Source organism: Equus asinus, chromosome 17 (assembly GCF_041296235.1).
Source record: "Equus asinus isolate D_3611 breed Donkey chromosome 17, EquAss-T2T_v2, whole genome shotgun sequence".
Lineage (NCBI taxonomy): Eukaryota > Metazoa > Chordata > Mammalia > Perissodactyla > Equidae > Equus > Equus asinus.
The window spans coordinates 10,923,100-10,937,951 of record NC_091806.1 but is presented as its reverse complement, the minus strand read 5'-3'; the positions used below and the strand labels follow the sequence as shown (position 1 = coordinate 10,937,951).

The 14,852-nt window shown below is 48.6% G+C and overlaps 1 protein-coding gene across 1 annotated transcript in view; it reads right to left on the bottom strand.

Moving 5' to 3' along the window:
- The window catches only part of CRY2 (cryptochrome circadian regulator 2), a 31,667-nt gene extending 29,832 nt beyond the window's left edge, over positions 1-1,835 (bottom strand). Inside the window, exon 1 of the mRNA XM_014861181.3 lies at positions 1,355-1,835. Within this exon, the coding sequence (XP_014716667.3) occupies positions 1,355-1,716 (362 nt within the window). The 5' untranslated portion in view covers positions 1,717-1,835. The remainder of the gene's footprint in view (positions 1-1,354) is intronic.
- Positions 1,836-14,852: the final 13,017 nt, after the last annotated feature.

Genomic DNA, 14,852 nt, shown 5'->3' with positions numbered 1-14,852 from the left:
GAAACTAGAGCAGAGACAGAGCACTCAAGCCACCCGCTGTGTGGGCAGGCTCTCCACAGGGCTATCTTTAGTTGTTCCCTCTACATAAATGGGGCAGGAGGGGGCATTTCACAGACCCACTGCTGGAGCACTCGCTCTCCCAGCAGGGCACACACCTCGGAGAGGCAAGATCGGTGTGCGGACAGCCACTGTGTCCTGGGAATAACCCAGACCCACGCAGCAAGGCCCCAGCAAACAACCCGGAGAACAATGCAAACAAACCGAAAGACGACTGTGGGGTGTTTTAACCAGAGATGGGTACACGACGTCTCAGAACGCCTTGGTTTTAAACACTGAGTACAGAGAAAATACATCAACTCCGTATCTGTGAATCCTTTCCCACGATCCTGTCGACCCCACCTCCCAGGAGTCATCAACGAGGGGTCCTTGATATCACAGCTTTCCTGCTCCCAGACCTTTGCACATCAGTTGACAAAAGTCTAATCTATGATGGCTCAACTGTCCTTTAAAGTCACTCTCATGAGCAGGGGAGGAAGGAAGTGACACTTTGGTTCCTTTTTTTTTTCCTAGCAAGCTCACTGCTGCTGAGGGAATTCTCCAAAATGGGTCAGTCCTGCTCCGGAGCTCAGGACACAAGGTGCCTGGAGCCGAACACGGCCTTGGGGTCTTTATCTGGAATACACGGAAGACGGCACTTGCCATCTTAGCAAAGCTAAGCCACAGTCTCTGGACACCTCCAGAGGCAGGACAGTCCCGGTGGAGGGGAAGTCGGGATGGGTGAAGAGATGGATTCAAACAAACCAGAGGCTTAGACATGACCTTCAGGAGCCAGCAATGGGCTGTTTCCTCGAAGACTGCAAGCATCCGCTGTGCCATGGATTCAGAAACCCGTCCCTGCCCTCACCCCGCCAAATCGCCTTTCCTCCGCGCCCTGAGCGCACCCCTAACCCTGGACCAGGAGTCCCTGGTCTGCCACCCACTGGCCGCAGGCCCTGGGACAGCTCAACGCGGTGTCTCCAGGGCTCAAGAGTCATCTGTACAGTGGGGATCATGATCTTTGTCCCCGGAATGTTGTGAGGCCCAGAGGGGACAGAACGGGGCGGAAGCGCGTGGTCAGAGGCCGGGCCCCGGGTCCCCAGGCCATTGGCACGATGACTAACTGCTTCCGCGTCCGGCTTCTCCCCTCTGGGGACCCTGCTGGGTCTCCCTGCTCGGCCACCCCAGGCCCGGGTCTTCCGGCCGTAGGGACGGGGGGCAGAGCGCCCCCTCTGGGTCCGGGGAACCGGGCTGTCCGCCGGGCGCCCCGAGGCCCGCCTGCCTCCCCGGGCCCGCGCCCCCGCCCCGGAGCGCTCACCTCCACCGGTTGATCCCGACCGAGGAGGAGGCCGCGAACCAGGGGTCGAGGATGTAAACGCAGCGCACGCAGCGCGCCCCGCGCACGGCCGCCAGCAGCGCCGGGTTGTCGTGCAGCCGCAGCCCCTTCCGGAACCAGTGCACCGAGGAGGCGCCCTCCGTGCCCGCCGCCGCCGCAGGGGCCGCCGCTGCCACCGTCACCGCCGCCGCCGCCGCCGCCGCCATCACCGCCCGGACTGCTGGGCCGCCGCGGCTCCGCCCCCGTCTGCGCTGCGGGCCCCGCCCCCAGCCCGCCCAGTGACCTATGACGCCGCCGCTCCTCCCGCTGGCCCCGCCCCCCAGCCCCCGGAGCGCTTCTGCCATTGGCTGGGCGCCTCCCGCCTGGCGATTGGCCTAGGGGCGCCGCGTCCGACCCCGCCCCCTCACGTTCCCACCATGTGTCGGGCGACCAGGAGGAGCCCGCGGGCGGGGCGGGTGACGCAGGCTGGCCGTCCCCGAGGAGGGCTGGGCGTGGACCGAGTCTCGGGGGACACCGGATCTCTTACACGCGTCCTGTTCAAGGCCTGCCGCTGGAAGCGACTGCCTGAGCTAGTGGAGCTGCTGTGACTCCAGCCAGTGACTTACAGGACTGACAACCGGCCTTTGCACATCTCCATTCTCCTCCTCCTCCTCTGCCTCAGCCTATGACATCATCTACAACATTCTACTACAGCTACCATTTATTGAGTGCATTTTATATGCCAAGCAAAGTGATAATCTCCTTACACAGACTGTCTCACTTACCGTTCTCAACTCAGCCCAGTTGGGTTCCTTCAAAAACCCCAGTGAAAGAGCTGTTTATTCTCATTTTACAGAGGAAGAAAACTCTGAGGCTGCCGCAGGTTGAGTGACTTGCTCAATAAGCTAATAAACTAATAAGAGGATTCCACTCAGATTATTCTGATTCCGAATCTTCTGCTTTTATCCACAAAGCTATACTTCTCTTTGAGCTGCGCAACTTGACATTTTCAAGCGGCAGAGTCTGGGGGGAGAAGGGCCCTGATGAGCAGCCGTAGAGGGGTTGGGAGTAGGTACTGGGACTGTGGAGGACGTGGGTTGAGATAGTAAGTATGCCACGAGATGAACTTATTTCCTTTTAGTTCCATGTTTAGTAGACCCAGTGGTGCTCTTGTGCACAAAGCACTGTAGTGGATTTGGTGTGGGACTCAGAGATGTGGAGGACACTGTCCCCACTCCTTCCCCGGGGAAGCAGGTGGAGCCCTCTTATTCTCCTTATTCTCTTATTCTAGAGCCTAGCACAGGTCTTGCTGATTGACCGGTTGACTGAATGGCAAGAGAACCGTATGAACACCCATAACAAGGTGTTGACGGCGGGTTAGGATGGCCTAGTGGGGTGGGGCTCTGCAGTTATCAAGGGAAGAGTCTGTTTCACTTTGGCCCTAGGCTGGGCCCATGCTCGGAACCCTTCCTGAACTTGGGAATGAGCAATGAAGGAATTTAGCACTTTAGTGGCATTAATTGGCACCACGCTATAAATCAGAGCGTCATCGCAATCCTAGGCTCTCCCATTTCCAGAGCTTTGCACAAGCTGTCCCCTCAAGCCTGGATCACACTCCCTACCTCACCCCCTTTGTAACTCCAGTTTGTCCTGTGTCACTGCTCAGTATAGATGTCGCTTTCTGGCTGTCTGGTCCCAGCCTGCATACTGCCTCATCTCGTTCTGTGCTTCTTGTCACTGTTGTTTGTACATGGTACTAGAATTTCTTACTTGTCTGTCTGCCGTTAGACTATAAACTCCTGGAGGGCAGGGGCCATGGCTTATTTATAGTTGTATTTTCAGGATCTAGCTCAGTGCATGCACTTGGTGCTGGAGGATATTCGAGTAAAAGTTGGACGGGAACTAGAGTCTTAGGTTAGAAGGAACCACTCGAGTCTATCCCAGCAATGAAAATAATAAGAATAGTAAGTTTTTACGTATTGAGGTATTTGGGGAAGGCATTCTGGGTTAAATGTGATTGAACCTGAAACTTGTTTTTCCCGGAGCAGCCTGACTTGTGGCCACCAAACAGATATCGTACATCTGCTTCAAACATTGTCCCAAAGCAAAGAAGGCACTCTTTAAAGATGGGGATGAATGTCTCCCTTTCCTGATGCCAGTACCAGCACTTCTTTGAAGATAAGCTCTTTTTCCCAGAGAACCAAGGTCAAGTTGACCTGCTGTGTATGTGCTAAACTGGCAAAACATCTCCTTGTGACTTTGGCAAAAAAACTGTATTCCTGACATGCTTGATGTGTGTTCTTTGTTCTGAAACGGTATATAACCACACTATAAACCACGCTTCCCCAGAGGGCTTTCTTCCCTGGGGAAGTGAGACCTTCAGGGCCAGTCCTCACATTAGCTCATTAAATAAATATCTTTCTTACTGATGGATCGGTAATTATTATTTGCATCGACACCAGTCCTGATCCTGTCCTCCTTTTTGAATCTCCTCTCCAAATGCTTGCTGAATGAATAGATGCCACCTCCCATTACTTTTCTTTTGGGACTTTGTGTTCCTCCGTTTCTTATCGCATCTTCTCTCCACAAGGTGGATGCTCCACTAGGGATGGAACAGAGAATGTAAGCAACGGTTCTCCTCTGTAGCCTCAAAGATGGGTAGTCTCCTTTTTTCCTCTGAACTCCTGTGATGCTTTCTTTATGGACTGTGAGCTCCTGGAAGGCAGGAATTGTGCTCATCAGTGTACTCCCAATGTTATCTAGCTCATCAGTGTATTCCTAGCATCTAGTTTGGTACCTGACATGTAGTAGATGCTCGATAAATATTTGCTGAATAATTGAATGTTATTTATCTCTTTCTGTCTTACGCTATCACGACAGGCAGTGTGGTATAGTGGTTAAGCCCAAGGTTCTTGCACATTTGGAGTGGCTGTGTTCAAATTCTAGTTCTGCTTTTACTCTGTGTGACCCTGAGTAAGTTAGTTGACCTCTCTGTTCCCCACTTTCTTAACCTACGCAAGAGGGATGATAATAGTAGCTAGGATATAGTAAGCATTTAATAAGCATCAGCTACTATTATTCTAAATAGCAGGATCTGTGTCTGCTTTGTCTTCCTTGCAACATCTCGCCCTCAGTCTTACACATAATAAATGCTCCATAAGTTGCTAAGTGAATAGAAGATTTTAATCAGTTTTAAAAAATCTTCAAAATTATACCAATAATTAAAAACAAAGAGAAGTAATCACCATCAATCCTCCAAACCAAACAAATCCATTATTATTTTTTTTTTTTTGAGGAAGATTGGCCCTGAGCTAACATCCGTGTCCATCTTCCTCTACTTTATATGTGGGATGCCTACCACAGCATGGCTTGCCAAGCGAGGCCATGTCCGCATCCGGGATCTGAACTGGTGAACCCCAGGCCGCCAAAGCAGAACGTGTGAACTTATCCACTGCGCCACTGGGCCAGCCCCACAAATCCATTATTTTTTACCTTCATGTTGCTCTCCTGACTTTGTCCATAGCATCTTTTTACAGCTTTAATCAAAGCAGAGGCACAGGGTTGGACTGGTTTTTTAACAAAATATTAAGCATATTCTTTCTTCTATGTCACTGTCTTTGTGTTTGTTATTTTAATGACTTTATAATCCTTTGTCAGATTTATTTTATCGAATGATTGCATATTGCTTGGGTATATTAACAGGGAACATTCCAGAATCACGAAGTGAATCTGGCACTGGATAGAACACTGGAGTGCAAAGTCCACTTTGGGACTTTACATTTTAAAAGGGACGTAGGGATATCGGAGAGAGACCAAAGAAACCTGTAAATTGCTAAGAGGTGACATGTAATCGTGTACTGTTACATCTTTGAGAGACATGGGAACTGAGATTTGACCTCATGGCTCTAGACCTCATTACGTACAAGCGTCTCTGAAGAGTGGCGGCCGTGAGGATGCCAACAGCTGTTCCCCGTTTCCACTTCCGGTAGAACAACAGAATCTAGCAGAAAACAGAAAACAGCGAGAGGTTTAAGGAGGGGCTTGTACCCAGTGGTTTAGGAAGGAGACAAATTAGCCAGGTGGTGGCAGGTATCTTTCTTCGCTGAAGATATTTAGGAAGACTGAGGTCAGTCCTGGTTTGTCTTTTTGTCACAGTCCCGCGTGGGGGCGGGAGGAGGCAGCTCTCCACGCCCCCCTTGAACTGCGCTTTGGGTAAATAGTTGATGACTGGTTGCCAGGCAACCAGGGCGGGCGGGCGGGACGGCCCGGCGAGTCTAAGTTGCCGCGCCCTCTCGTGGCGGGACTGGGGAAGAAGCCGGCTCCGTTTGGGGCTGAGCCGGGAGCGCCAGGGCCCCAGCCTTCTGCTTTTAGGTATGGGACCTACGCGGTGTGCGGCTCCGGCTCTATTTGCAAGACTTCGTGCAAAGCCCGCTTGCATATTTGTCCTTTGAACTGTTCAGCTTGAGAAACCGTAAAACTAGTTGAGGGCATAGACCCAGAAGCCACACTCCTTGGGTTCCAATTCCCACTCTGTCGTTAACTAGCAAATGACTTGGGTAAGTACTGAGTCTCTCTGTGCCTCAGTTTCCTCATTTGTAAAATAGAGATGATGATGATGATGACGATGGTAATACAGGTGCAGCATGGAATTGGAGCAAGATAGACAAAAGTCTCAGAATGGGGCATCGAGAAACAGACCCTCATGGATCTAATATTTATTCATGATAAAGACGTCTTTGTGAAGAAGTGGGTTAAAGGTGGTTTTTCCTATCATGGAAATGGGTCAATCAGATATCCCGACGTAAAAAAAATGAAACTTGACCAATGTTTCAGAACATACACACAAATCAATTTCAGGTGGATTTTATGCTCAATGTCAAAGGTAAAACAGTAAGGGTGGTCTGGCGGTTAAGACTCAGCGCTCTCACCTCTCCGGTCGGATTCACTTTCCGGTCAGGGAACCACACCCTCTGTCAGTTGTCGTACTGTGGTGGCTGCGTGTGGCTGTGATGCTGAAAACTCTGCCACGGGTATTTCAAATACCAGCAAGTTCACCCACAGTGGACAGGTTTCAGTGGAGCTTCCAGACTAAGACAGACCAGGAAGAAGGACCTGGCCACCCACTTCCAAAACAATCGGCCATGGAAATCCTGTGAATAGCAGGGAGCCTTGTCTGCTATGGCATGGGAAGGTGAGAGGAATGCGCAAAAGGACCGGGCAGGGTTCTGCTCTGCTGTACACAGGATCACTAGGAGTCGGGATCGACTTGAAGGCAGTAACAACAGCAAAAAACAGTAAAGCTTTGAGAAGATTATATAGGAGAATATCCTGAAGACCTCGAGGGCAGACAAACAATTCTTAAATAAGGCATAGAAAGTGCTAAACATAAAGGAAAAGATTGACAAGTTGAACTACATTATAATTATGAACTTCTGTTTCTCAAAAAACATTATTTAGAGAGTGAAAAGGCAAGCCACAGAAGGAGAGAAGATAGTCGTAACACTTATAATTCTTAAAAAGCTCAGATCCAGAATATTTAAAGAACCCTTACGAAGAAAAAAAAAAAAAGAAGATAGACAACCCAACATGACACTAGGCTGGGGGCTGGCCCCGTGGCCAAGTGGTTAAGTTCTTGTGCTCTGCTTTGGTGGCCCAGGGTTTCACCAGTTCAAATCCTGGACACGGACATGACACTGCTCATCAAGCCACGCTAAGGCGGCATCCCACATGCCACAACTGGAAGGACCCACAACTAAAACAAAAAATACACAACTATGTACCAGGGGGCTTTGAGGAGAAAAGAAAAAATAAAATCTTTTTTAAAAAAAGAAACTAGGCCAGAGACTTGAAAAGGCACTTTCCACCCCTCCCCAACAAAGATATGCAAATGGCCAAGGAATACAGGAAAAGGTGCACACCTTTGTTAGTTCATTAGGGAAATACAAATAAAGACCACAATGAGATACCACTACAGACCCACCAGAATGGATAAAGTTAAAGGCACTGATAAAACCAAATGCTGGGGAAGAAGTGAGGAAATAAAACAAGCATACCAGCTGTTGGGAGTGTAAATTGATAACAACCATTCTAGAAAACTGGCATTATAGTATATTAAATTTGAAAAACTACACACCCTACAGATCATGAGTGATATACCCTCTGACACAGCATTTCATTCCTACCACATCCCTAACAGAAATCTGTGCACGTGGACACCTAAAGACATGTACAGAAATATTCATTAGTGTTATTCTTAAGAATCCTAGGCCAGAAACAATGCAAACGCCCATAAACAGTAGAATGGATAAGTAAATTGCAGTGTATTCAAACAAAGGAATACTATACAACAATAAAAATGAGCAAACGATAGCCACATTCAACTACTTGGATGAATCTCACAAATTTAATATTGAACAAAAGAAGCCAGACCCAAAAGGAAAACATTTATAGATGTATATGTCCACTACATAGAGTTCACAACCAGGCAAAACTAACGTGTGGCATTAATGGCCCAAAAAGTATGTAGGGGAGAAAGACAATCCCTCTACCTTCTAGGTCCTTTTGTCTGGTCTAAGAATTAAATTGACATGAGACAGAATAACAGAGAAAATCAAGCTAAGTTTAACCACATGTATACGTGGGAGAAACCTAGGAAAACTGAGTAACTCACCAGCATGGCCAAAACCGCTGCCTTAAATACCATCTTCAGATAAGACAAAGGAGGATGTTGGGGGTAGTGGTTTGGAATTTCAAAGAGAAGAAAAGCAATTTACAGGGAGATGGAAATGCAAATGTTTATTAAACAGGTGTTTGATATCACACTACAGTTATCTTACGGTATTAGCTCCTTCCTGGTACAGGCCTTCTCTCTTAAATTCTTTTTTTCTTTTTTGGAAGAAGATTAGCCCTAAGCTAACATCTGCCGCCAATCCTCCTCTTTTTGCTGAGGAAGATTAGCCCTGAGCTAATAGCTGTGCCCATCTTCCTTTACTTTATATGTGGGACGCCTGCCACAGCATGGCTTGCCAAGTGGTGCCATGTCCTCACCGGGGATCCAAACCAGTGAACCCTGGGCCACTGAGGTGGAACGTGTGCACTTAACTGCCGTGCCCCGAGGCCGGCCCCAATCTCTTAAATTCTTTTAGGCAGTTAGAGGGAAGGTCAAATTTTCTTTCAGAGGCATTCGTTCTTAAAAATAATCAGGGCAAAGAGACACATTTTGGGGTGGCCGATTCTGAGCCCCCACAAGTAGAAACAACCCATACGTCCGTCATTTGATGAATGGATAAATAAAATGTGGCATTTCCACACAAGGGAGGCCATTTGGCAATAAAAATGAAAGGAGTGTTGATGAGGCTCCAACGTTGATGAACTTTGAAAACCTTATGCTAAGTGACGAGATACCGCATATTGTAGGGTTCCATTTGCGGGAAATGTCCAGAAGAGGCAAATCTCTAGACACAGAAAATGGTTTTCCAGGGCTGGGAGGGCTGGAGGGCAAAGGGAGTAACTAATGAATAATTAGTAACAGGTAATGAATGTGGGGTTTCTTGCCGGGGTGATGACAATGTTCTAAATTGCTAGTGATGATGGTTGCACAACTGTATATATACTACAAACCACTGAGCTGTAAATTTTAATGGGTGAATTGTATGGCATATGAATTACATCTCAATAAAGCTATTGTTAAAAAAAGTTATAGGGGCCGGCCCGGTGGCGCAGCAGTTAAGTGTGCATGTTCCGCTTCTCAGTGGCCCGGGGTTCACTGGTTCGGATCCCAGGTGTGGACATGGCACTGCTTGGCAAGCCATGCTGTGGTAGGCATCCCACATATAAAGTAGAGGAAGATGGGCATGGATGTTAGGTCAGGGCCAATCTTCCTCAGCAAAAAGAGGAGGATTGGCAATAGTTAGCTCAGGGCTAATCTTCCTCAAAGAAACCCAAAAGACAAAAAACAAAATAAAACAAAATTATAAAGCATTATAAATAAAAAGGAAAATAAGCCTCAGCAGTAGAATAGGTCCTTTTTTGGTATTTGTTTTGTTCAAGAAGGTTGGCCCTGAACTAACATCTGCTGGTCTTCCTCTATTTTGTATGTGGGATGCTGCCACAGCACGGCTTGATGAGTGGTGTGTAGGTCTGCACCAAGGATCTGAGCCTGCAAACCCCAGGGTGCCAAAGTGGAGTGAACGAACTTAACCACTATGCCACTGAGCCAGCCCAGAATAGTTCTTTTAAAAGACAGGTATTCCACTAAAAAGTTCCAAAGTCAAAAAGCATTGTTTATATCAAATTTGCATATATTGCATTAGTTTTTCATTGATGTTACAGGGTCCTTTATCTACTTGAATATGTGCATTGGAATATCATGTACAATGTTTTAAATAGATGAATCTATTGGTGTTTGTATTAAAAAGATCTTAAGTGCATAAATTTTAAAAAAAAACCCCAAAACTAACCCATGATGTCATCAGATGTCACGATAGCAGGGGCCATTGACAAGGAAGGGTGCCTAGGGGAATTTCTGGGGTGCCGGTAATGTTCTATTTCTTGACCTGGACAATGCTTACACAGATGTGTTCATTTTGTGGTAATGCACTGATCTGTACACTTTCGTGATTCATCTCCTTGTTTGTATGTATGTTATACTTCAATTTAGAAATTTAGGAAAATAAAGGCGTGGCTCCGATTGAGTCTGGTGTGGCGAACCCAGAATGCCACCCATCTGTCCTGTCCTCTCTGTGTTGTCCCCAGAGAGTTTGCTCTTAAGGGGGCCCCCTGCCAGCCTAAGATTCTGTGGATTTGGGACATCCCCTGGCCACCCAGCTTCTCTAAAGAATGGTGGCTCTCTGAGAGTTGCCATATCAGCCTTTCCAGATTGTTTTGCTGGTCAAAGCAGTTGAAGAAGCTTGACCTGTAGGACCTGAGGTCTTACGGACACACCCAAGTTTTCACCCGAGGCAGGAAGTAACCAGCGTCATCTTTTGGTTAAGTCCTAATGGGGCTTGTCCCACTTGTCAAACACCAAGAGAGGAGGCAACATTGGGTGGGGTTGGGCCTTGCCACCGCTGGGCAACCCCTGAGACTCTGGCAACCTTGAGCAAAGGCCCAAGAAATGGTCAAGTGAGTACTTTTCTTATCTTTGCAACAGCCAACTAAGAGCATACAGGATGCTCCTCTCCAGACGAGGTGTGGCCATCAGACCATGGGCCCACTGGCTGGTGGGGGGTTGATGGGCAGCTGTGCTCAGAGCCCCTGGGACTGAGAGCTCCGTCACTTCCACGCACAGGAAAGCCACACTCAGTTCTCCTCTGATCGGCAGAGTCCCAGCCAAGATGGCAGACTCTGCTGCAATAAAGAGCAAAGGTAATGCGGGCTCGGCGAGCCGAGGAGTCGGAAGAAAGATTTCTTGGACTCTCAAGGTCTGGTAGTACCCTTTGTTCAGAGAATAGCATGGAATAGCACGGGGACAGGACTCATGGGCAGTGAAGAGCTGCAGCCTTGAGACAGGACCCATGGGTAGTGAGAGCTGCAAGCATGGGTTGAGGGTAGGACTAAATTTATAAGGCATAGGTATGTGAGTTATTTCTTTACAAGACAAAGGAAAGATCATGTAAAAAAGTCATTAAAATGGTATCAGTGCAGGTGGGGTCTGGTTCTCGGGTGGTCCGATAACTTTGCATGAGAATCTGGTCGAATCAGGTCAGGACATCCTATGCTTCCCGGAGGATAATATAGATCGCTGTGTAGGACAGGATGCCTTGGGCTTCTCTCCCTGGGGCAGCCTGGATCCTCATCAAAGGCAAGAAAGAAAAACCAGGAGGAAGGGCTCCAACCAAGAGAACGAGGGCACGTAAACTTGTTTAATTTCAAAATTGAAATTTCATAGGTCCTTGCTCAAGAAAACGGCAACTACTCTTCAAGCTCAAGGAGGGAGGGCGGTGTGGTGGCGTGTGTGCAGGTCTGTGTGTGCCAGGGTGCTGGCTGGGGAGAGGGACAAAGAGAACACATGACATATGCCTCCCAGCCACCAGGAAAGGGCCTCACTGCTGCGCCTTTCTCTGCTAATCCAGGGCACTGGGAGAGATGCTATATTCGAGGCAACAGCTTGTGAAGGGAGTTGTCGCGACCTGCCCTCAATTACAAGTCTCTGTTGGAGGAGTGCAGTGCCCACCACTGCCACCCCCGGGGTGGGCTTCTGGCCACTAATGTAGAAACATAGTCTTCTCTGAAATATTAGCACTCTTTTCATTCTCCCCTCCTTTCTGGTAAATACATTTTTTATTTTGGAAGGAGAAAATGCTATAAATAGAACCTTCCTTCCTAAGGGCTTTGGAGGTTGGCTCCCCTCCAGGAAGGAAGCATCCAGTGAAGGCTTGCCAGGTGTGGGATGGAATATGCTTTCCACAGCGAGTGGGGTGCAGGGGGGTGCAAATAGCTCCCCTTCTTTGTGCCCTCGACCTCTCGGGCATGCCCACGAGGCAAGCCGGGAAACTGTGTGTGACCATGACCTTGGTCAAGGTCCTTCTGGTGTCAAGTAACCAAAACCTTGCAGCCAGCTTAAGCAAAGGAAACATGCATTGGGAAGACACAGTAGCATCTCATGGGACCCAAGGGCATAGCATGGATCCTGCTTCACCGGAACTGAAAGCACGAATCAGAAAGCCACTGGACACAGGACAACCATCCTCTCTCGTTTCCCCTCTTTCTTTGGGGTCACACGGTCTCGTTTGCTTCTCTTTGCATTTCTCTCCATTTTCTTTCTCCGCAGACCAGTTTTCTCTGCCTGCTTGGTGTATAAGGCCACACGTGGCTATCCCATAACTTCTGGCTGCTTCTAAGAGGACTGAGCAGTGTCTTTCGAATCCTGATTTGGGAACCACGATTGGCTTTGGACCCTGGTCCAGTCAGCAGGGACAAGGGCAGGAGCCAGGTTCCAGGGTGGAGCCAGGGCACACCCCCACGAGAGAGAGGGTCTTGGACATGGAGGTTTGTGTGCTGAGCAGACATTATGACGATCTGTCAACACTGCACTTGCTTACGCGGGTATTGATCCCTCACGGGGCAAACGTGACCAAGCGACGGCTGGGCCAGGCTGGGTCTGGGGGGTTGACTTAGCCATGATTCTCGTCCTTGCAGAAACATATAATAAAGTGAAGGAAAAAAGCATCTTCACATTTTTTTCTTGTTGCATGCTTCATGAGAAGTACAATAATAGAGTTTTGTGCAGACTGAGGTCATAAGATCACAGAGGAATGTTAAGAAGAGCGACATTTGTTGAGTCTCGCTGTGTGCCAACTACTGTTCGCTTAACCCCTGACGTGACCCTGTGAAGTTGGGACTACTATTGCCATCCTTCTTTAGGCACGTATCTCCATTTACAGATGAGGAAACTGAGGCTCCGAGGGGCTCAGTGACCTGACAGGAAGCGGGAAGCAGGATTCCAAAGCACGTCTATCTGAGTCCAAAATCTCAGGTTTTCCCACTCCATCAACAGAGATTTTAGACAATGCCATGGACTTATATGTCAATTATATCTCAATTGAAAAAAAAGAGGATAAAACTAATTTAAATTTAAATTATAAAAAAGGCCAGTTGGGGCCAGCCACGTGGCGCAGTGGTTAAGTGTGCATTTTCTGCTTCTCGGTGGCCTGGGGTTCGCCAGTTTGGATCCCGGGTGTGGACATGGCACCGCTTGGCACACCATGCTGTGGTAGGCATCCCACATATAAAGTAGAGGACGATGGGCACGGATGTTAGCTCAGGGCCAGTCTTCCTCAGCAAAAAGAGGAGGATTGGCAGCGGATGTTAGCTCAGGGCTAATCTTCCTCAAAAAAAAAAAAAACCAAACTAAGGAAAAAAAAAAAGAAAATGCCAAAGACCATGACCTTGCTTAGCCCTCATTGAAAGTTAACGTGCTCCCCTCCGTGGTGAGTGACTTCATATCCAGGGATGAGACTTCGGCTTCCTCTGTTACCGACCACTTTACTTCCAGAAGCCCGGCAGCCTGGCCTTTTTTTTAGGGAGAGAGGATAGGGGTGATATGGCCCTTCCTGTACCCGCTGGCAATTGGGCAGGGTGGGGAACACGATGCCGGCCTCTCTGGGGGCGGTTCTCAAACCTAAGTGTTCTTGGGTGTTCAAAACACACAGGTTCCTGCAGAGTGTGACTCAGGAGGTCTGGGGCGAGGCCTGGGAACCTGCCTTTTGAAGACGCATGTGGCAACTAAGATGCTGGTGGTCCTGTGTGGACCACACTCTGGAAAGCAGTCTGGTGCTCAGACTGGCCCTCCCGGGGTCAACGTGGTTTTCAAAAAGGCCTGCCAGGCATGAGGGCAAGGGAAGAGGAGAAGCTAGGTTAGAGGCTGAACACCACAGGAGTCCAGGCCACAGGGGCTGTCCAGGGTCCCCCCGCAGCTGGGGTTCCAGGCGGTGGTCCATTCTTGAGAGCAGGATTCCAGTCTTCACGCACATGAGTGATCATTAGAATGACACGGCTTCTGTAAGTGCAAGAGAGCTCGCAGCCCAGCCTCAGCCTGGTCTGACTATTCTCTGGCAGGGAAGTCTCTCTGGGGTGGGCCTGGGGCCCTCAGGACCTTTTACGGAGTTTGGAGTCAGACAAAACTGGATGCAAATCCCAGCTCTGACCCCTGCTGTGTGGGCTGGGGCAAGTTACTTAAATTCTCTGGGCTATAGTTTCCTTGTCTATGAAACAGACACAGTAATCTTACCTCCCTCTTAGGTCTGTTGCAAGGATTGTGTTTGCTAGATGGTGAACGCACCTTGCACAGTGCCCCGCATGTGGATGGCTCTCAGAGAATGGCGTTAAGACTATTGATGTTGTATTTGTTGCCTCAGGGACGTGGTTTCTCAACCTCAGTGTTCCGGACTGGATAATTGTTTGTTGTGGGCGGCTGTCCTGAACATTGCAGGATGTTTAGCAGCATTCCTGGCCCCTGCCCAACTAGATGCTACAGGAACCCACCAGTCGGTGCCAGGCAAATGTCCCCAGTTGAAAGCACTAAGCCACGAGGTAAAGGCCTGAGACACAGAGGGAGCAGTTATGGAGAAGATCGAAAAACTCTGGCCCAAACTGGGGGCCTGAGGCAGTGGCAGGAGGAAGGGCAGGCAGAAGATGATTTGTGCTCAGGGTTAAGGTGGGAGATCACAGAAGAGCAGAGAAGGGGCGGGCTCTGAACAGATGTGGGCTGGGAAACCCTGCAGGTGGCAGCACCGACAGCCACACCCGGGCTTTTGTTTCTTTGCTTACTGGCATGTTTTTTTTCCAATTGTAAAAGTAGTAAAAGTTCATTCTAGGCAATGTAGAAAGTCCACAAATCAGAAAGTAAAAATCCCAGCATTCCACAATGGAGTTTGATGTGCTCATTCATTCTTTCTTTTTTAAACTGAGATATACTTGACAAATAACATGATGTTAGTTTCAGGCGCACACCCCGTGACTGGATATTTGTACACATTTTGAAAGGATCACCACAAGAAGT